Consider the following 24141-nt stretch of genomic DNA (forward strand, 5'->3'; position numbering starts at 1 on the left):
TGATCTGAAACACAGACATATTGCCTTCTGAAGACATACGAGATCCGTCACAGTTGAGTTATGTAACCCCTATTCTCCAATATATGAGAGGAGGATAAACAGACAGTTGAGCCCATCACTGTCACAGACTGATTAAACATAATGTATCCATATAGGATTATTTCTGTTTCTAGCCTTTATTCCATAAACTCAGAGTAGGCTTCACATTGAAATACTGTTCTCCAAGAAACCAGCAGATTTAGATAAGCTAAACTGTGCTCCCCTGAAGAAAATAAATTAATGAAGTAAGCAAGCCTGAGTATCTCTCCCTTATCACAGCTCGGTAGATTTAATACCATAAAGATAAACATTTTATCCTGGTTTAATTACTTCTGTCACAGCTGCACCAGTCTGCCAGTTTCAAAGAGAATTGTCTGTGGAACATGACTAAGGCTTTTTTAACTTTTTTTTTTTCCTTCAGTGTAAGGTCGGATATTCTATATTTGTACTTTTTATATATATAACGCTGGAGAAACTGTAACTACATGCCCAATATTAAGAGAAACTATCTCTGCAGGGTTACACATCTCTCTTCAGATCTTGGAATCATCTGAGCACTGAACTGAAGGTGGAATTGGATGAATTTTCTCACATACAGATGAAGGCATAAGACTAGTGAACAATCTAACAGCTAGGCAACTATATGTTCCTTCAGTGTACAGTAATGAACAACCTAATACTTTTCAAATCCCGTCTCTAGGCCGCTTTCTTCCTCATGGCCCATGCCCTCTAACCCTCTCAGCAAAACACTCGGGCCACAATTTTCAAACTAGAATTCCTAACATTAGTCATCTGCTATGGTGTCAAACCCCCACAATCCCAGTGAAGTAAATGAGAGCTAGTGCGGCTCAGTGCCTTTTAAAATCAGGTTATTGTGGTTTCTGTTCCTAATTATGGATTTGGGGGCCTAATTTTAGGCCTAAAATCCTCTTTCCAGACGTATGCAGTTGCTCCAGGCTCAGTTATTCTTCCTGAAATTTACTCATTATATCTTTTCTCACTTCAGCCTACACCCAACTAGAGAGACTACTGCCACAAAATTAATCTGTATTACACAGTACACACTTATTATACCAGGGTTTGCATTGATAGATTGGAACTGAATCAGAAACATTTAGTTTAAAAGATGCAATTCAAAAAATAAATCATCGCATTATTTTCCTCATCATTGCTCATATCTGAAGAAATCCAGATAGTGAGCTTCATATTGTTCAACGTCTCCTTTCACAGTAGATCTTATTTATAAATTTATACCCAATAGACATTTTAGTTCTGATTAGTTCTAATTGTAAACATTTTAGGCAAAACCCTCCCACACTGCACATTGCAGGTGAGGAAGAAGACATAGCAGCACTAGTCACAGAAGAACTAATCTGCCAGTTTCTGTATTTCATTCAGGTGTTGTTTTTGGAAGAGCAGCAACATTCATCCACCATGCATGCCCCTTCTTGCCCAGCCCTGGTAGTATGGGCAAGAAAACTCTATAAACCTAGTACCACTACATTCACTAGCTTCCTTCCTGGCTCATGAAGATAGCAGCTGGATTTTGCATTTTGTCATCCATCCTTTCTTTCTTCAGCTCCCCTTCCTCCCTCTCTCCTGAATGTCCCTCTGCCTAGGATGACCACACATCCCGTTTTGAATGGGACAGTCCATTTTTTAAGCCCTGTCCAAGCCATCTTGACTTTTTGGGCAAAATTAGGCACTTGTCCCATTTGCACTTGCCAACTGATCATCAGTTGGCAAGAGCAAACTGGACAAATGCCCAGCCAACTTCTTTTTGCCAAAAAAAAAAAAAATGGAGTGTGACCCCTAGCAGAGCACAGAGGAACGTGTGGGGGAAGGGAGGGCAAGCAGCAATGCCAGCCCTGCACTGGAGGGAGGGCTCAGGAGAGTGGCTCGGGCCAGGCCAGCCCCACGCAGGCAGGAGACAGGGGGTCTTGGGCCAGTCCCACACTCGGGGAGGAAAGGGGGGCTTTTGGCCGGCCCCTTGTGGTGTCCTGTTTTCCTATTGGGTAAATATGGTCACCTTGATCTCTGTCCCTTCTTTCCTTTTCCTATTTCCTTCCTCAAGTTAACTCCCTTCCCTTCCTGCTATTCCCCACACATCCCACCTCTATCTCCATCATTCAATTTAAAATGTGTGTGTGTTGAGGGGAGAGGGAACTAATATGATTTGCAACCATCAAGTTGTGCATAGTAGCTTTGTAACCACAGGATCTCATTACCATTGCTCCCCTCCTCTTTTCCCTCTTACTATTTATGTCCGTTTTCTTAAATTAGATTGCAAACTTTTTAAGGCAGAGTCTGTGCCTTCCTCTCTGAATTTGTACAGTGGCTAGCACAGTGGGTCCTCCAACCTAATTAGAACCTGTGGACACTATAACAAACAAACAACTATTATTATTATTATTATTTATTAATCAGCACAGGAGTCTAGAAGCCCTAAACAGTTTATTTTCTTCACAGATTTAAGGCCAGAAGGAACCATTAGGATCATCTCGTCTCCTTCAACATTTAAAATGCTTCCTTCATAGTGGTGCCTAAAAAAGATGACACAGAAATCCATAAAGATTCTGGCTCTGGATTTCATTTCACTGACAAAGGATTTCCACAGAAAGCTGCATTTAGTATTTGGGAAAGCTTCATAATAGGAAATGGGGACTTTTTCACATAAGCCATATATGTCAATGGAGAGCTTTGAAAATACCTGTTGATAAAACAATAAACCAAACTCTTAAGGACAATCCCCTTGGCAGCAAGCTAAAATGAGGCTGAAATTCCTTTGAAATGAAAAGAAACTGAATTGGATTAGTCTCAAAGTCCTGCCTTTGTAACCTTTGGGAAAGATAAGGGACCAGATACTCATCTGGTGTAAATTGAGACTAAGGGTTTGGGTACACTTGCAGCTGTAAAGCAGTGGGAGTTAAAGCTGTCTTCGTACAGCTGTGTAGGGAAAGCGCTGAAGTGTGGTCACATTTGCAGTATTTACAGCGGTGTTGGAAGTGGTGCATTATGGGCAGCTATCCCAGCGTTCAAGTGGCTGGAACGTGCTTTTCAAAAGAGGGGGGTGGGGTGGAGTGTGACAGGGAGCGTGGGGGAGACAGAAGAGAGAGTGGATTTTTGGAGCTGACACTGTGTCAGCTCCCTGCCTTGCAAGTTCTAAGGACTTGAAGATAGACAGCACCAACCTTCAATCATTTTAAAAGTTTCAACCCCTTCTCCAGCCCCTCTCTCATTCACTAAATGCAAATAGCCTTCAGACCAGATAAGCAGCTGCTCCAAAACGGATCCCCCCTCCCGCCTCCAGGCTGCTTCTCTCCTCAAGCAAACATTCCAAAGGGATCCCCTGCCGGCCTCTGCTCGAGCAAACAGGAGCTGTATTTGTTTTTTAGATAAGCAGCTCCAGGAGCCCCGAGTTCACAACAAAACAAAGAGTGTTATCTTTACTTAAACAGCATTATGGGAAGGTTCTGGAGGTCAGTTACAGCATAGTAAGATTAATCACTGTTTACACTGGCACCCCAGCACTGCAAGAGCAGCGCTATAGTTGTTATTCCCCAGGCCGAGGTGGAGTACAGCCAGCGCTGTAGCCAGGGAGATACAGAGCTGTATGTGCCTTGCCAGTGCAGACGGGGAGTAAGTTACAGCGCTGTAAAGCCACCACCAGCGCTGTAACTCTCAAGTGTAGCCAAGCCCTTAGACTTCAGTGGATCTAGACCAATTTACACCAACTGAGGATCAGATCCAAGAAGCCTTGTAACATCAGCACCTTACTATTTCTTTATTTAGAATTTTGTTTGGTTTGGGATCATGCAGTAATTTGGAAGATAAGTAACTAGTGAACTGCCTCATCACCTCTCATCTGATTTTGCACACAAGTCATGAAAGAAATACATGAAATTATCCAGAGAATTGTGTTATAAACCACAGGAGAGCTGACAAACACTCTTGCTTAAGCAATGCATGCAGCAATGAATGTAGTTAAAGTTTCCTGAGTATTCCTTCACATAAAGACTGTTGCTTGTAACTTTCTCAAAGTTACTTTTTTAGCTGTTGTCACAGCGCCTGGTATGTATGTGGCTTACAACTTAGAGGCCATCTCAGGTCAGAGGGTCAGAAAACAGTCAGAAAACAAGGCAGACACCCCAAACAGGTGGCATATTCTATAATTAGATTTAACCAAACCAGCAACAAGTGTGTGCTCCTGGATCTCTACACAAGTTTACTATGGAGCCACAGACAGTCCCCTCAGACAAGCCAGCCTATAGTACAACCCAGACAAACTGGACTTCTGTGATGAAAGGTTATTAAAACCAAAGATCACCACATATTAGGTACTTCCTTCCTCAAAGGGCCAGTCACTTACCCCTGAGTCAATGGATGCTCAGGATCTCACACCGAAGACAACGCTGTCAGCTAATTTCTTTAGTAAACTAACTGAAGTTTTATTAGCTAAGAAAAAGAAATGAAAGTTATTTAGAGGTTAAAGCAGGTAAAATATGTGTTACAGGTGAATTTGAGTCTGTACATTCAAAATGATAGCAGGGATGTTAAATCTGCTAGTTTTCTGCAAGTTTCTCAGGATTGCACAAATAGTTTTGGGGGACCTCAGTCCTTTTGTTCAACGTTTCCCCTGTCAGAATTCACCAGTCCAAAGATGGAGCAGGAAAGAGGTGGCCAGGAGCCCTTGTTCTCCCTCTTTTATATCTTGACCATTCTGGCTGGAAAAATCCTTGCTGTGTCATGAGGTCAGATCAAGCAATTCACTGGCATATGTGCTTTGCCATCAGTTCTTCAGATGAGCTGCAAATTTTTGCTTGCAACTTCTGTGTACGAGCCGTTTGAGGTGTCTTCGGGAATGACATGCAGGAGCTCTTGTTTACAGTTCCTTTGTTATTCCTGAAGAGCTAACCTATGGGTGTTTCTCAGATTCACAGCATGTTTGAGTTACATACATATACCAAAATTTCATGACTCCACACGCACAGTGTCGATATACACATTATAATGAGATAATAATACTCAGCAGATTATAACCTTTTCAGTGATACCTCCCAAGGTATATGCTGTACAAGATTTATCACAATTTTGTTAAAGTGGTGCCCATATTAAAGTAGATAATCATCTTCCCTTAATGCAAAACAAATGTAGGAATGGACACCACTGACACTCCTGAATACACTTCAGGGTTCCTCCATTCTCAACAATACATCAGCAACTACATATTCCTTTCGCTTGATATGAACTTTGTCCATCTCAAACTCTTGCAAGGCTAAATGCCAATGGAGTAACCTTGATTTGGTTCCCTTAGCTTTGTGCAGCAAAATCAAAGGGGCGTGGTCACGTAATACAGTGAATTTTTTGTTACACAGATAGGGTTTAAGGTGTTTAACAGCCCAGACTCTGGTGTAGCAGTCTTTCTAAATCATGGCATATTTTTGCTCAGTTGGGATCAGTTTTTCGCTTAAGTATGTAATGGGATGTCTTTTACCCCCTTATCCACCTGACATTAGTACAACACCCAAACCAATATTAGAAACACTCATACACAGCAGGAATGGTTTATTAAAATCAGGACTGACTAAAACAAGCTCCTTAGACAAAGCATCTTTTATATTTTGGAAGTCTCTCTCACCTCATCCAGTTTTCCTTTTATAAGGTCTGCGATGGGGGTCACAATACCATTTACAAACCTACAATAATAGTTGGCCAAACCAATAAAGGATTGGACCTGCTTTTTTGTTTTAGGGACAGACCAGCTTTTAACAGCTCTATTTCTAAGGTGTCAGGGTGGACCAGCTCACTGCCCACCTGTGTCCCAGATAAGATACCTCTGAAGCCCCCATTTTGCATTTGGAGACTTTAACAGTGAGGTTGGCTTCTTTCAGCCTTTGCAGTGCAACACTTACATCAGGAGTGAGCAAACTATGGCCCGAGGGCCACATCTAACCCTCTAGATGTTTTAATCTGGTCCTTGAGCTCCCACCAGGGACTTGCCCCACTCCGCACGGCTCCTGGAAGCAGCGGCGTGTCCCACCTCCGGCGCCTGTGCATAGGGGCAGCTAGGGGGCTCTGCACACTCCTCCTGCCCCAAGTGCTGTCCCTGCAGCTCCCATTGGCCAGAAACTGTGGCCAATGGGAGCTGCAGGGCGGTCGGTGCCTGCAGACAGGGCAGCATGCAGACCCGCATGCCCACGTCACCACATAGGAGCTGGAAGGGGAACATGCTGCTGATTCTGGGAGCTGCTTGAGGTAAGAGCTGCCTGAAGCCTGCACCCTTGGCCCCCTCCCACATCCCAACTCTAGCCTTGATACTCTTCCCGCCCTCCGAAGCCCTCAGTCCTAGCCCTGAGCACCCTCCTGTACCCCCAAACCCTTATCCCCAGCCCCACCCTAGAGCCCACATCCTCATTTGGAGCCCTCAACCCCTCTCTGCACTCCAACCCTCTGCCCCAGTCCAGAGCCCTCCCCCCCACACACCTTGAACTCCTCAGTTCTGGCCCCATCAGAGCCTGCACCCCTAGCCAGAGCCCTCACCCCTCCTGCACTGCAACCCCCAATTTTGTGACCATTCATGGCCCGCCATACAATTTCCATACCCAGATGTGGCCCTTGGGCCAAAAAGTTTGCCCACCTCCATCTACATGGTGCATGGTGGTCTTGCCAGGCACTATGGAAAATGGCCAAATCAGCTATATAGGCTCTAGCAAATGTTTGTAACTTATGCAGAGCCTCATTAATAAACTGCATAAAGATCACTCCAGAATTCATCAACCCAAAAGGCAAAACTTTAAATTCATACAGTCCAGATTCCACTAGGAAAGCGGATCTAAGGAAACTTGTAAATACCCACAAGTTATGAATTTTGCACTAACACCCCCCAATTGGTCCAATAAGTCCTCTATTTGGGGTATGGGATATGGATCAGGCTGGGTGATGACATTTTTTCCCTATAATCCACCGAAAACCTCATGGTTTTATCCCTTTTAGGACCATTACAAGAGGGGAAACCCCTGGGCTTTTTGAGTCAGTGATTATTCCCATTTTTAGCATGCTTCCCACCTCTTCTTTCATCTGTCTCTGCAGTTCCCCCTTGGCCTGCAGGGTGAGTCCCTATCGTCTAAATGGAATGCACAATCTTGTTAGTTAAACATGTGGCCATGTCTACACTAGTGAGCTTACAGCCGCACAGCTGTACTGATGCAGCTGCCTTGCTGTAAGATCGCAACCACTCTATGCTGACAGGACAGAGCCTTCTGCTGACATAATAAAACCACCTCAATGAGCAGCAGTAGCTATGTCGGCGGGAGAAGTGCTGTGCACACTACTACTTATGTTGGTGAAACTTACGTTGCTCAGAGATGTGTTTTTTCACACCTCCGAGTGACATAAGTTTTGCCGATATACATGGTAATGTAGACCTGGCCTGAGAGACGAACGGGGCCAGCATTTCCTGCCTTTGGGATAGAGTTAAGCTTTCCTCAAACTAATGTTCTAGTGGTGTTTCCTTCTGTCTTTCCCTGACCAAATCAATTAAGGGAGCAGACAACTTCTCTTCATTAGCACAGCAAATCATATTGACAGCTAACTGCCTTTCATGGTAAGTCTGCGACCTATTGATGTGTACTGTCTGCACGGCTCCCCTGCCATCGGGCTTTCTGACATTATATGTAACCTCGTTTACTCTTTCAACTACTTCAAAGGGCCCTTTCCAGAAATCTTACATTTTGTTCTTCCTCAAGGAATTAGTAGGAGCACCATAGCTCCAATTTCGACCTCTCTTTTATATGTCTGTCACACCAAGCTTTCTGACTTTCCTGACTTTTTTTAAGATTCTCTTGCACCAAATCCACCAGAACTTGCAAATTTTCCTTAAACTGAGACTGTTCGTTTTCCTCAGTACTGCCCTCCTAAGAATCACAAATTAAATTTAAGGGTCCTCTGACCTGCCTCCAATACAGGCGATCAAAGAGAGCAAAGCCAGTAGATTCTTGGGGCACACTTCTGTACGCATAGAGTAACAAGGGGAGCAACAGATCCCAGTTGTCCTCACGCCTGGATACATACATTCTAAGCATGGCTTTTAAAGCTCCATTGAATCTCTCCACTACCCCATTAGTTTCTGGGTGGTAGGATGCAGCGTTTATATGCTTCATCCCGCATAACTTCCACAACTTTTTAGAGACAACAGACATAAAATTTGTACCATGGTCTGATAAACTCTCTCTGGGAAAGCCTACTCGGCTGAAAATAGCAAATAGATCTGTAGCTACCATTTAAGCTTCAATATTAGACAATGGTGTAGCCTCGGGGTCCCCGGTAGCTGAATCTACCACCACCAGTATATATTTCTTTCCATTCCTGGAAGTCTAGAGGAAGGTCCCACAAAATCCACAGACACTCTGGCAAATGCCTCCCCAATAACAGATAAAGGTTGTTGGGTGTGGGGCAGGGACACTGCAGCCCCCTGGCGAAGTCTAGCTGACTGCCATGAGGTTCAGGGCAGTCTGGCATAGAGGTCTGAATCAATGGGGTCACTCTCCCTCGCAGGGCTATGTGGGCTAGTGGCCAGAGTTAATAGTTCTGCCCTCTCTCACAGGCTTTTTTGGCCTAGCAACCAGACTCAGTATGGCTCCCCTCTCCCACAGGGCTGTGTGACCTAATGGCCAGAGTCAATATGGCTCCCTTTTCCCCCAGGACTGCGCGGCTTAGCAGCCAGAGTCAATATAGATGCCCTCTCTCACAGAGCTGTGCAGTCTAATGACTAGAGTCAGCATAGCTGCCCTCCTTACCAGGGCTGTGTGGCCTACCAGCCAGAGTCAGTACAGCTGCCCTCCTTACCAGGGATGTGTGGCCTACCAGCCAGAGTCAATACAGCTGCCTTCTCTTGCTAGGTTCTGTGGCCTAGCGGCCAGAGTCAAAACAGCTGTCTTTCTTAGCAGGGCTGTGTGGCCTAATGGCCAGAAGGGGTGGGCTGCCACCAGAGGGATGGTGACCAGAGTAGGGGTCCGGAACCCTCCATACTCCACCAGCTCCCAGACCAAGGCCTTGTCAGTGCCAAGCCTATTCACCACTGGATAAGCGGGGATCCGACCAAAGCACGATAACTTATTGTTCGGTTCTACAACCGGACTGATGTCCAGTTCCCCTGGGCCACTTCCTACCGTGTCTTCCAGTGGCATGATCTCTGGATCTCCTAGGTCTCTGGCCTGTGAAGCTCCCAGTGGTCCCACCATCTTCTGGGTGTCCGCAGGTAGATGAGAATCTGTCGAGATCCTGGCGGGTTTGGCTTCTGTGGTTTTGGGCTCCAGCAGCTACCAGGCAGCATACATCCTCCCTCCTCAGCAGTCAGACCAGACGGACATGTGCTACTCTCTTTCATACTGCTGTTTCAATTGGAGCATGCCCGGTAGGGGCGAGGGCGTGATGGCTTCCTCAGCTCACAGTGTGCTGTTAACTCCTCCTTGTCCAGTTCGGGGCAAATACACCCCATCACAGGCACCTTACAAAGTCCTTATGCTTCTGACATAAGTTAGATCTTCTGCAATAACCCTTCACTGTCTGAAACATATGGGTCTAGTAAAAGTTTCCTTCAGCCTGTCACACATTTTCTGTTCCTAGATGACCCGCAAATGGCCCATCATGAACTAATTGGAGCAAATCTCTCCTATACCTCTTAGGCACAACTATTTGCTTGCAAACTTCACCAGAAAGCTGCCTTTTTCCAGAAGGAGCTTCCCCAAATAATACTCCATTTTGAATAAATAAAACTGACCTTTCCTTCCCCAGAAGGAGTCTGATCCTGTGTAGCAATCCTGGTCTGTTCCAAAGTAATATCACTTGAATAAGCCGATATAAATTCTTTCTATGTTTCACTTAAACCTGGAACAGTCTCCAGTAGGAAAGAATCCTCAGATCCTTCCTCAGCTGGCAAGCTCAGGGGAATTCCCCCCCATCACCTTCACACCTCACTGACAGCAGGCAAAGTAGAGGAACCAGAACCATGGCAGTTATAACATTAACCTGATTGGACATAGTTACAATGTCATTACCTATCAAAATATCAGCAGGTAGCAATTCCTAATACCAACCACACTATAATACTTAAAATTTTCCCACTCAGGTGGATTTTAGCCAGAGGCACAGTTATTGAAAACTCAGCCAAAGCTAGAAGATTTATACTTCTGCCAGGCAATTTATCTTTTATCACAAAACTTTCTTTAGCCAAAGTAATATGAGATGCAGTATCATGCCACCCAGTACATTCAACACCATTTACTTTTACACTCTTAATGAACTGTTCACTATCATCCTATGACTCAGTTCTAATATAATTTATGAGGCCATTTTCCTCTCCCACAATTTCCTCTGTGGCTAATGTGGTAGCATTAGCACTTACATTGGTAGCACTGGAACCCACGAAAGGCGTTGCGGGTGCAGGTTGTGAGGTGGTTTTAAGCCTTGAGCAATTTGACTTTATATGGCTAGGGATCCCACCCTCGTGGCAAACAATTGGCTTCCCCGTAGGGTAAGAAGTTTTAAAATCTGGGCTCCTTGGAGATTTTTTAACACAGTTGAGGTTAGGTTTATTCTTAACCTTCCTCCCTTGTAAACTGGAGATTGCATCCCTCTCAAGCCCTTGACTCAACATATTCATCGTCAATTTCTGCTGCCATCAAAACTGTGGAAGGTTTTTTGTCACAAATGGCTGCTTTGACATCATTGGTGACAACCCACAATAAGTGCTATTGCATCACCAAATGTAACAGCTTATCAAAGCTGACATCAGCACCCGCTCCTATTTTTTTACATAACTACGCAGTTTATGCACATATTCCATGAGTTATATTGTTAGACTTTTAAAGATTTCTCAACTTTAAGCAATAAGACTCAGGGGTGATTTTAAACCTTTTCTTACATAGGAAATTGGGAATGTATGTAGTTTCTGTGTCAAGCCCTAAGTGCTTTGGATTTATTGACAAACTCTTTCATAAAATACCTAATCACCCTTATTTTTCTTTGTTCAAACTGAGGAAACCACTTTGATAATACTTTCCTGGACTAGTGCCTGTTCCAACCTTATCTTCAGTAGTATACTTATACGATGAGTGTGGCACTAGGTGATATTTAAGAAGTTTATTCATAGCTGTCAAGCATTAAACACACAGTAAATTTGATGACAAATGCTACTGGCAGAAAGTACATCTAAAGTCAAAGCAAAGTGCCTTTGAGCGTAACGTCTCTAAACAGTTTATTTTTCTTAGGTGAAGGAACAAGTAATGTTGGTAATTCTTGCTGGATAGGCATTTGAAGTCCAGCGCTAACAGTAAAGATAGCTCCTGATCACTAATTGCTTTTGAATTTTTCCAGTTTCTACCTAGTTTTTTTTGCTTGTTCGAACTCCCCAGACCCAGTTCCCCACCTGCAGACTCCCTGCTGGTTGGCACTGTGCAGGAGACGGTAACTGCATTTGATGGCTGCTGCAGCTGTGGAGTGGTGGAAAGAGAAGGGCAGGGAGCCTGCCAAGACCATGGACTGCTGTAGAGACAGGACACTGGGAATGAGGTTGCATCTGGGAGTACCGGCCCCTCCTGACCCACTCCCTCCGTGTGAGCCAAGCACCCCTTCTTCTCCCTATGCCCTTCCCTCCCTGAGTGCTGGACACCTCCTCGCTCGCTCTTCTCTGTGAGAAGGGGTGCTCCCTCCTCCTCTTCCCCCATTCATCACTGAGTGCTGGGCATCCCCTCCCTGCTGTATAGAGGTGTATAAAGGTAGAGGTGTATTTATCTGTAAGTGCTCTGAATTTGACTGTGTTAGCTCCTTACCTGTGTTATAAACTGGAATCCACTGGTAGAATTCATTCTTGTAGGGAACTGTGTCAAATTCACTGCATTGCATCTGACGAAAGGTTGGCGTGTCTCGTTGACATGGGAGAATGTTACACATGCGGTAGCGTTTCCTTTCTCCGGTGCAATACTTTCCTCCAAACTGTGGCCTACAAGTAAAGCGTGAAGTTTTGGGTCTTTAGACTCTGTATGAAAGTTAGGTGTGTTTTATTTTAAACAGTACATTCATAACAAGAAGCTGAACACTGAAGTCAAATGGGGACTTGACTTCTCAGTAACTTAGGGCAAGTCTACACTTAAAATGCTGCATCAGCACAGCTGCACCAATGAAGGTGTGCTGCTGTAGTATGATAATGAATCTGCTCCATGCCAACGGGAGAGCTCTCTCCCATCGCAGTAGTTAATTCACCTTCCAAGAGGCAGTAGTTTTCCCACTGACATAGTGCTATCTACATGGGGGGCTTGGTCAGTATAACTATATCACTCAGGGGTGTGGATTTTTCAAACCCCTGAGTGACATTGCTATACCAATATATGTCTGCAGTGTAGACCAGACCTTAGGCACTTTGGAAAATCTGACACATAGTGTTATTTGTTTAAGACAGTAACATACAGATAGTTCATCATGAGCTCAACCATGTCAGGAACTGATCACTCCTTGGAGTTAGGCACCTAACTACCTTTGAGGATCTGGGCCCTAAGTGTTTCCGTCCTTTTTGAAAATGAGACACAGGCATTTTTAAAAAAAAAATTGCCCTATACATACCTATTTTACTAGATTCTTAGAATCCATCACCAGGATCTCTGAGACTTCAAATGAAGCTGGTTTAGGATCAAATGTGACTTGTAAGTACTCATCAGCTTTCAGGAATAGGCCACTAATCTTTATCCTCACATAGTTATTGAGGATATTGCAAATTATACAAAGTAGTATCATTAAAACAATGTTTCTGATGTTTGTACTAATCCTGCAGGTGAAGATTTTGTCTCTCTTGGGTGGAAGTAATTTCCATGGAAGGTAAGAAAGACTGAGAAGCAACATGACAATTGTAAAAGGCAAGGCTGGTGAATTCTAGACAGGGGCGTTTCTATGGGGAGAAGTGGATTCAATGGTTGCCTTGCTGCAATAGCTGTTAATAATATGGTGAGAAACAAAAGTGTTCCTATCCTCACAAATACCCATCAGACATCGCAAACACCTTGCACTACATACAAAAAGCATTGAAAGGGTTGGTGATGAACTGTGCGCACAACTTACTCTGGGTTATTGCAGTGTCTTTCTGCGCTTTGAACTCCTGCCCCACATGTCCGTGTGCAATGGGACCAGGAGGACCATGTGCCCCATCCACCATTTATTATTTCTGGATTCTCTCCCACTGTAATGCACTCTGCGTTGAAGCACCACTGAATAATAAAGAAAAAGCAAACACAGAGGGTCAGAAAATTTTCAATGCAAAAAAAAAAATGCAGACTGATGAATGCTTAAATTAAAACCTAGTCAGCTGTGTGTGCCGAAAATCATTTAAACAGCTTTGTTGGTCTAAAGATGACCTAGAACATTGGTTCTCAACCAGGGGTACATGTACCCTGGGGGTACATAGAGGTCTTCCGGGGGTACATCAATGCATCTAGATATTTGCCTTGTTTTACAACAAGCTACATAAAAATCACTAGTGAAGTCAGTACAAACTAAAATTTCATACAGACAATGACTTGTTTATAGTACTCTATATACTATGCACTGAAATGTATGTGTAATATTTATATTCCAGTATACATCTATTTTATAATTATATAATACAATCAGAAAGTCGGCCATTTTTCAGTAATAGTGTGCTGTGACACTTTTGTATTTTTATATCTGATTTTGTACGCAGGTCATTTTTAAATGAGGCAAAACTTGGGGTATACAAGACAAATCAGACTCCTGAAACGGGTACAATAGTTGGAAAGGTTGAGAACCACTGACTTATAAGAGGTAAAATCCCCTCATCCTGTCATAGACTACGTCAAGCAACATTTCCTCAGCAAAATTCTATTGATAACTGTTGGTCATGACTAAATGATTTGGCAGTTCCTTCAGACCTTAAACTCTATGACCCTCAATGTCATTCATATTTTGTATGCATCTATTGCCAAAAACGTAGGCATCTTCCATCTGTATTCTGTTGGAGATGGAATGAAAAAGTCCTTCAGTTAGAGGCCTACGGCGATAGGTCACTGAAAGGAAGTGTGTGATGAGATGAGATGGGTTCAAATTTAGAGGAGACATAAATGGTGGTGTAAGATACAAATGATGCACATAAATGTAACATGGCACAGCTAACCAACAGAAGGTGCTGTAGTAGGAAAAGAAACCAAAAGAGAACATACAACGTGTAAAATAAAGCAGCTCATCTCTTCCCACACACAAAATCAAATTCTGATCTAAATTACACTAGTATAAATCCAGAGTAATCTCACTTAAGTTCTGCTTCATCCATTGTACATCCTGCATATAAATAACTGTCATGGGTTTTGGCATACACAGAATAATAAGTAGTAGAACCTATTTATCCAAAGTCTCAGAAAAACATGTATGATATTATACTGTATTATTTAAGAAATAGTAAATGATCATGTATTTAAAGACTGTGGTTCAGATTTTCATCAGATGGAAGTCAGCATAATTCCACTGACTTTAACAGCCCTAAGCCAGTTTACACTAGCTGAAGATCTAATCCACTGCATCACAATGCGTAGGCACAAGAGCAGACAGCTCAACTGTGCAAAATTAATATAGTCAACAGTTTTTTATGGACAGAAATGATCTTACACAGGTCCGAATGTCAGAATCATATAAACAGAGCAGTAGTTAACAACTACCCTTTGCAGGTAAAACCAAGTTTTTAATATGTACCGTACGTATTTTCCCCCAAAAGCATTTTACAAATTTAAACTAATACATAGATTATCCTAGGATAATCTTCCACTTTCATCTTCCACTGATAGGCAACCACCTCTGAGGTGACACGGAGGCAGAGTACCATATCCAAATGAAATCTCAGGGGGAATTTAGGTGGGCACAGGGCAATTACGTGAGCTGTAATTTGGCCATAACACTGTGGTTAACATAATTTTTCTTACAAAAAATGCCATGTTAACTTTAATGACCTCAGTCTTGACTTTTCTATTCTATTAGGATCCCATAATTTGCTCATCACTGTACTACTTGAGTCTCTTCCAGGAGAGCATAAGCATTGTGACTGACATCTATCACATGTTCACTCTTTCGCCCAGTGTTTGCAGGCCATCTCTGCCAGGCTTCTGGGGCACAGAGGAGTCTCAGAGAGGAGCCACTGCAGTGCTAAGGTCCAGGTGGTTGAAACCAACAAACTCCCATATACCCGCTCCAGGGTGGGAGGATGAGGAGAAAAAATTACAAGTCACTGCTGCGCAAAAAGGAATCAAAATTAACGTTATATAACAAAATGGTCGGGAGAAACCGAGCTGCTGCCTTCTTACACTGCTCGAGACAGAAAATCTGGTGGCCTGAATTGAAGAGCGGGGCTTAATCCTGGGGCCTCCAGCAACAACTTTGGAGCTCCTTCGAATTCCACAGGTGGGAGATATTGCCCATTGGTGGTGACTGAAGAGATATTTTGTGCAACAGAACTGACTTGAAATGAAGCAAACATAACTTCTGTTCAATTAAATTATAGCTAATATACAGCTCCTGTAGTTGCTTTATATAAGTAAACAATAGAAAATACTGTCACTGTATCTTTTCTATGAAGATGTCTAGCTAGTTCAGATTCAGTATTTATTCTCATAGCCTTAGTTTTTATTCTACAAGCCACTAAACTTAGTTGACAACTTGTTCCATGTGTTTACTATACTTTGATTTAAATAATCCAATGAATTCTAGGTTCTTTACAGATCTGAAAGATTTCCCCTGGTGTCCACCATAGAAAGACCACCTCCATCACAATAAACAATAGTCCCAGGATAGTTTTATATCCTTTCTCCTCCCCTCTCCTCAGCAGTGCTTCCCATCAATTTAGATTAGATCCTCAGCCTTCCCATTGAAAGTATCTGCATGAACCCACTATTCCCTCAACCTTTCCTTCTTTTCCCTAGGTCCTTTCCAAATCCCTACTTGGGAAAAGCAGCAAAGAATCCTGTGGCACCTTATAGACTAACAGACGTTTTGGAGCATGAGATTTCGTGGGTGAATACCCACTTCTTCAGATGCATGTGGTGGAAATTTCCAGGGGCAGGTATATATATGCTAGCAAGCAAGCTAGAGATAACGAGGTCAGTTCAATCAGGGAGGATGAGGCCCTGTTCTAGCAGTTGAGGTGTGAAAACCAAGAGAGGAGAAACTGGTTCTGTAGTTGGCAAGCCATTCACAGTCTTTGTTCAATCCTGAGCTGATGGTGTCAAATTTGCAGATGAACTGAAGCTCAGCAGTTTCTCTTTGAAGTCTGGTCCTGAAGTTTTTTTTGCTGCAGGATGGCCACCTTAAGGTCTGCAATAGTGTGGCCAGGGAGGTTGAAGTGCTCTCCTACAGGTTTTTGTATATTGCCATTCCTAATGTCTGATTTGTGTCCATTTATCCTTTTCCGTAGAGACTGTCCAGTTTGGCCGATGTACATAGCAGAGGGGCATTGCTGGCATATGATGGTGTATATTACATTGGTGGATGTGCAGGTGAATGAACCAGTGATGGTGTGGCTGATCTGGTTAGGTCCTGTGATGGTGTCGCTGGTGTAGATATGTGGGCAGAGTTGGCATCGAGGTTTGTTGCATGGATTGGTTCCTGAGCTAGAGTTATTATGGTGCGGTGTGCAGTTACTGGTGAGAATATGTTTCAGGTTGGCAGGTTGTCTGTGGGCAAGGACTGGCCTGCCACCCAAGGCCTGTGAAAGTGTGGGATCATTGTCCAGGATGGGTTGTAGATCCTTGATGACGCGTTGGAGGGGTTTTAGCTGGGGGCTGTATGTGATGGCCAGTGGAGTCCTGTTGGTTTCTTTCTTGGGTTTGACTTGCAATAGGAGGCTTCTGGGTACACGTCTGGCTCTGTTGATCTGTTTCCATATTTCCTCGTGCGGGTATTGTAGTTTTGAGAATGCTTGGTGGAGATCTTGTAGGTGTTGGTCTCTGTCTGAGGGGTTAGAGCAGATGCGGTTGTACCTCAGTGCTTGGCTGTAGACAATGGATCGTGTGATGTGTCCGGGATGGAAGCTGGAGGCATGAAGGTAGGCATAGCGGTCGGTAGGTTTTCGATATAGGGTGGTGTTAATGTGACCATCACTTATTTGCACCGTGGTGTCAAGAAAGTGGACCTCCCATGTAGATTGGTCCAGGCTGAGGTTGATGGTGGGGTGGGAGCTGTTGAAATCGTGGTGGAATTTTTCCAGAGTCTCCTTCCCATGGGTCCAGATGATGAAGATGTCATCAATGTAGCATAGGTAGAGAAGGGGCGTGAGTGGACGAGAGCTGAGGAAGCATTGTTCCAGGTCGGCCATAAAGATATTGGCATATTGTGGGGCCATGCGGGTGCCCATAGCAGTGCCACTGATCTGGAGATATATATTGTCATCAAATTTGAAATAGTTGTGTGTAAGTATAAAGGCACAGAACTCAGCAGCCAGTTGTGCTGTGGCATCGTCAGGGATAGTGTTCCTGACAGCTTGTATTCCATCTGTGTGTGGGATGTTTGTGTAGAGAGCCTCTACATCCATTGTGGCTAGGATGATGTTTTCTGGGAGGTGACCAATGCATTGTAGTTTCCTCAGGAAATCTGTGGTGTCACGGAGATAGCTGGGAGTGCTGGTGGCATAGGGTCTGAGTAGAGAGTCCATATATCCAGACAGTCCTTCAGTGAGAGTGCCAATGCCCAAGATGATGGGGCGTCCAGGATTTCCGGGTTTGTGGATCTTGGGTAGTAGATAGAATAACCCTGGTCGGGGCTCTAGGGGTATGTTGATTTCTTCTGGTGTTAGTGTAGAGAGTGTCCTGAGTAGATGCTGTAGTTTCTTAGTGTATTCCTCAGTGGGATCTGAGGGAAGTGGCCTGTAGAATTTGGTATTGGAGAGTTGTCTGGCGGCCTCCTTTTGGTAGTCAGACCTGTTCATGATGACAACGGCACCTCCTTTATCAGCCTCTTTGATGATAATGTCAGGGTGGTTTCTGAGGCTGTGGATGGCATTGCGTTTTGCACGACTTAGGTTGTGAGGCAAGCAATGTTGTTGTTCCACGATTTCTGCCTGTGCACGCCGGCGGAAGCATTCAATGTATAGGTCCAGACTGTCATTTCGACCCTCAGGAGGAGTCCATGTGGAGTTCTTCTTCTTGTGCTGTTGGTGGGAGGGCACCTGTGTCTCAGTGCACTGTTCAGTATTGTCCTGGAAGTATTCTTTGAGTCGGAGACGGCGAAAGTAGGCTTCCAGATCGCCACAGAACTGTATCATGTTGGTGGGGGTGGCAGGGCAGAAAGAGAGTCCCCGAGATAGGACAGACTTTTCTTCTGGGCTGAGTGTGTAGTTGGATAGATTGACGATATTTCTGGGTGGGTTAGGGGTACCATGGTTGTGGCCCCATGTGGCAGGTAGGAGTTTAGACAGCTTACAGTCCTTTTTCCTTTGTAGAGAGGTGAAGTGAGTAATGTAGATCTCCTGTCTTATTCTAGTGAAGTCTGTTTGTATAGAAGTTTGGTTATTAATGAGAGTCTCCAGGTTGGAGAGCTCTTTTTTGATGTTTTCCTGTTTGCTGTATAGGATGCTGATCAGCTGGTTCCTCAGTTTTTTTTGATAGAGTATAGCATAATCTCTCACTGTGGTCTGTGTAGTATGTAGATAGCAGTGGATTTTTTACCTTTAGTCCATTTGGTATGATGTCCATCCGTTTGCATTTGGAAAGGAAGATGATATCTGTCTGTATTTGTGCAAGTTTCTTCATGAGGTTGATGGATTTCCACTCCATACGGCTAAATGCAGTGCCTTGCATGGTGTCAAGTATCAGAGGGGTAGCCGTGTTAGTCTGGATCTGTAAAAGCAGCAAAGAATCCTGTGGCACCTTATAGACTAACAGACGTCTTGGAGCACGAGCTTTCGTGGGTGAATACCCACTTCTTCAGATGCATGTGGTGGAAATTTCCAGGGGCAGGTATATATATGCTGGAGACTCTCATTAATACCCGCACAAGGAAATAAGGAAACAGATCAACAGAGCCAGACGTGTACCCAGAAGCCTCCTACTGCAAGACAAACCCAAGAAAGAAACCAACAGGACTCCACTGGCCATCACATACAGCCCCCAGCTAAAACCCCTCCAACGCGTCATCAAGGATCTACAACCCATCCTGGACAATGATCCCACACTTTCACAGGCCTTGGGTGGCAGGCCAGTCCTTGCCCACAGACAACCTGCCAACCTGAAACATATTCTCACCAGTAACTGCACACCGCACCATAATAACTCTAGCTCAGGAACCAATCCATGCAACAAACCTCGATGCCAACTCTGCCCACATATCTACACCAGCGACACCATCACAGGACCTAACCAGATCAGCCACACCATCACTGGTTCATTCACCTGCACATCCACCAATGTAATATACACCATCATATGCCAGCAATGCCCCTCTGCTATGTACATCGGCCAAACTGGACAGTCTCTACGGAAAAGGATAAATGGACACAAATCAGACATTAGGAATGGCAATATACAAAAACCTGTAGGAGAGCACTTCAACCTCCCTGGCCACACTATTGCAGACCTTAAGGTGGCCATCCTGCAGCAAAAAAACTTCAGGACCAGACTTCAAAGAGAAACTGCTGAGCTTCAGTTCATCTGCAAATTTGACACCATCAGCTCAGGATTGAACAAAGACTGTGAATGGCTTGCCAACTACAGAACCAGTTTCTCCTCTCTTGGTTTTCACACCTCAACTGCTAGAACAGGGCTTCATCCTCCCTGATTGAACTGACCTCGTTATCTCTAGCTTGCTTGCTAGCATATATATACCTGCCCCTGGAAATTTCCACCACATGCATCTGAAGAAGTGGGTTTTCACCCACGAAAGCTCATGCTCCAAAACGTCTGTAAGTTTATAAGGTGCCACAGGATTCTTTGCTGCTTTTACAGATCCAGACTAACACGGCTACCCCTCTGCTACTTGGGAAGAAAACCCTCTCTCCTGTTGTCACCTGCTCCAATCCACTACTATTCCAGCAATCATTAGCCCTGCACTGATTCATGCTGTTATGCTACCCTGATTTAGAGGCACCCTAGAGTGAATTTTGCCACTGGCAAATCACCATGCAGCACCAAGGAGCTGAGTCAGCATTTGGTTATTTTCCCTTGCCAATGGAGGATTTTGCTCTACAGGGTATTTAGTGGTGCTTTGAAATGTAAATATCCCACCACACTGTTCATCAGTTCCTCGGAGAAACTAATCGTCAGCTAAATAACTGAACATCATCTCACTGAGCAGGAAAACTTTCCTGGTATTCTGCTTTTAAACTCTCCCTTTCTTTCATTTCATTCCACTCCTCTTAGTTTAAATTGCAGTTTCATTCTATGAGTCCTAACGTTGAACCTCTGAACAGAAGTTTCCTGTTGTGAGCTAGGCTGTGGTGCCTAGGTTGGGGTCCTGCTTCATCAAAATCGTTGACCGGCCTGAACAGTAACACCAGCTGGGTCAAAACTGAATATCTTTCAGGGAATGTGTTATGAGCAGGGGGACTATAAACTTTGAGGGCTTGTCTACACATGAAAGTTATTGCAGAATAAGGTAGGTTGCAAATGTAAAGTGGAATAACTATTTGGGAATAACTGTGTAGACAACCCCTTACGGGCAGTCTGAAGGGGCTGCCGGGGGAATGACCCACTTTGCCACAGAACCACAGTGCACTCACTTGTTCAGGTAATAAGACTTTAGTAATTGAGAGGAAATGGATTTATCTCATGAAATCCTGATTAAGGACATAATCCTGAGAGGATCGGAGCACTCACGGCTCCCACTGAAGTGCTTGTCATGTTTTAGGATTGAACCCCCAAACCATTTAATAGTATGCATTTCAAATCTTCCTTTACAAGACAGCTAGCGCAATAATTACAACACTAGGGAAATTTCATCAGTATGGAGTCTGAGGGTGGTGCTTCGGGTTCCAGCAACGTGATAAATTCAGAACAAGACTGAGTGGCATGATTCCCTTAGTGAGCAGAGGCTGTGGACGGCATTAAGAAGTACTGAGGTCATACCTTACAGTCCCCGTGAACTAGGAAGCTAAGCTCCTGCTAGCTAGCAATAGGCATGGATTGAAAAGAAAGCTATTAGTCCTCTCAGTTGGAAGAAAAACAGTAAGGCAATGATAATAAAAGCAAGCAGAAAAAGGTCAGGGTTTAAGATTAATAACAGAGAATAATGTTACTATGAGTGAACTCCATTAAGCCATAGAAAATATGAAAAGCTGGAGGTTGAAAAACTCAGCAAAACAAAGATATGAGACATTTCTCAGGATGTCACTTAGTTTAATCTGGAACAAATGACAAAACCTGTTATGTCACAATTAGGGCTGCCAAGCGATTAATTTAAATATTTTTGGATGTTTTCTACATTTTCAAATATATTGATTTCAATTACAACACAGAATACAACGTGCACAGTGCTCACTTTATATTTATTTTTATTACAAATATTTGCACTATAAAAACAAAAGAAATAGTATATTTCAGTTCACCTAATACAAGTACTGTAGTGCAATCTCTTTGTAATGAAAATTGAACTTACAAATGTAGAATTATGTACAAAAAACAACTGCATTCAAAAATAAAACAATGTATAACTTTAGAATCTACAAGTCTACTCAGTCCTACTTCAGCCAATCACTCAGATAAACAAGTCTGGTTACAATTTGCAGGAGATAACGCTGCTCACGTTTTGTTTACAATGTCACCTGAAAGTGAGAACAGGTGTTCACATGGCACTGTTATAGGTGGCATTACCAGATATTTACATGCTAGATGCGCAAAAGATTCATATGTCCCTCCATGCTTCAACCACCATTCCAGAATATATGCATCCATGCTGATGACGGGTTCTGTTCAATAATGATCCAAAGCAGAGCGGACTGACGCGTGTTCATTTTCATCATCTGAGTCAGATGCCAGAAGCAGAAGAAGGTTGGTTTTCTTTTTTGGTGGTTCAGGTTCTGTAGTTTTGGCATTAGAGTGTTGCTCTTTTAAGACATCTAAAAGCATTTTCTACACCTCATCCCTCTCAGATTTTGAAAGGCACTTCAGATTCTTAAACCTTGGGTAGAGTACTGTAGCTATCCCTAGAAATCTCACATTGGTACCTTAGCGTTTTGTCAAAACTGCTGTTAAAGTGTTCTTAAAACGAACATATGCTGAGTCTCCATCCACGACTGCTATAACATGAAATATACAGGCGAGTCTCATCTTACGCTGGGGTTACATTCCACTGTCAGTGCGTAAAGCAAAAGTCATGTATAGTTAACATTACATTAAGTGTAATGGCGGGCGGAATTGCACACACTACAGGTACAGTATTTAAATTGTTATTTTTCTCTTTTTTTTTTTTTTCTTTTGCTGACCGCGCAAAACTGAATTAACGCATGTTAAATGCATGTAAGATGAGATTCGCCTGTATGGCAGAATGTGGGTAAAACAGAACAGGAGACATACAATTCTCCCTCAAGGAATTCAGTCACAAATTTAAGTAATATATTATTTTTTTTAAATGAGCGTGTCCTCTGGCATATGAATGTTTGGCATATCTGGCATGTAAATATCTTGCAATGCCAGCTACAGAAGTGCCACGTGTGAATGCCTGTTCTCAGTTTCAAGTGACATTGTAAATAAGAAGCAGTCAGAAATATCTCCTGTAAATGTAAACAAACTTGTTTGTCTTAGCAATTGGCTGAACAAGGAGGAGGACTGAGTGGACTTGTAAGCTCTAAAGTTTTACTTTGTTTTGGTTTTGAGTGTAGTTATGCAACAAAAAAAAATCTACATTTGTAAGTTACACTTTCATGATAAAGAGATGGCACTACAGTACTTGTATAAGGTGAACTGAAAAATACTATTTCTTTTGTTTATCATTTTTACAGTGCAAATATTTGTAATAAAAGATAATAATATAAAGTGAGCACTGTACACTTTGTATTCTGTGTTGTAATAGAAATCAATATATTAGAAAAACATTCCAAAATATTTAATAAATTTCAATTGGGGTTTTATTGTTTAACAGTACAATTAATCACCATTAATTTTTTTTAATCGCTATTAATTTTTTTTGAGTTAATCGTGTGAGTTAACTGCAATTAATCAACAGCCCTAGTAACAATTTATATTTTCTGATCTTAATTTTTATACAAGAGAAGCCCATAATCACCTTCTTTTCTCCACATCTAGTTCCATCTGCGGCAGCATCCAGTTTTGAGCGGCAGGAACCTTTCACTGAGCACCAGAGTGTCTGGCAAATATTCTGTAAGAAAGAGAACAGACAGCAGCTGTCTTCAGAAGAGTTGAACTCCCAGGCCACAATTTTCAAAAGTCCTTAACAATTTTTGGGTATCTCAATTTGAGATACCTTTTAGGGGCTTGACTTTCAGAGGTCAGGATGCTTCGATCTTTTTGAAAGCTAGGCCCCTTTAAAGTTATCTCAAAATCAGATACTCCAAATCTCTAGTCACTGTTTAAAATTTTAGCCACAGAACAATTTTAAATTTACTCCTCATTAGTGTGTTGTCATAGATCTGTGCACAAATACCAAACTGTGAATATATTGTATCCAGCTGACTGAATTCAAGTTCTCTTGAGAGTTTAAAAGTTCTCACTGTTGTCTGAACTGACATACCTCCCAAGCACCCACTGTTCATTGGAAAATTTTCTTTACAAAGCTTCAGAAGTAGCCTCAAGAGGGGAAAACGTACCATGGCTACCTGCGTGTGTTTTCTCTTCATTAATCACGCTGTTGGAAGTATGTTTGACTTCTCCTTACAAGTGTCTCACCTTATTGACAGAATATTATTGCTGCTGTACCTACAGGCCAAATCTCCAAGTCTTCACTCAGTCTTAATCAGACAAGCACCTATACATTTCAGTGGGCATTCACCTATAAAAAGACTGTTTACAAAATAAATTAGGACCTCAGGATTGGCTGGTAATTCTGCTTTTAGAATTAGGTTTCTTTGCACTATACATTTTTAATTGCTGCCTAATGTCTGTAATTTAGATT

The 24141-nt window shown here is 43.0% G+C and overlaps 1 protein-coding gene across 1 annotated transcript in view; it reads right to left on the reverse strand.

Annotated features, from left to right (window-relative positions):
• The window catches only part of ADAMTS12 (ADAM metallopeptidase with thrombospondin type 1 motif 12), a 226202-nt gene that overhangs the window by 117259 nt on the left and 84802 nt on the right, over positions 1–24141 (reverse strand). The window contains exons 9-11 of the mRNA XM_050943769.1: positions 23296–23388; positions 13147–13292; positions 11868–12037 (exon numbers count right to left, since the gene is read on the reverse strand). Coding sequence (XP_050799726.1) covers positions 11868–12037; positions 13147–13292; positions 23296–23388 — 409 coding nt within the window. The remainder of the gene's footprint in view (positions 1–11867; positions 12038–13146; positions 13293–23295; positions 23389–24141) is intronic.

The sequence above is a fragment of the Gopherus flavomarginatus genome, chromosome 3 (genome assembly GCF_025201925.1).
Source record: "Gopherus flavomarginatus isolate rGopFla2 chromosome 3, rGopFla2.mat.asm, whole genome shotgun sequence".
NCBI classification, from domain to species: Eukaryota; Metazoa; Chordata; order Testudines; family Testudinidae; genus Gopherus; species Gopherus flavomarginatus.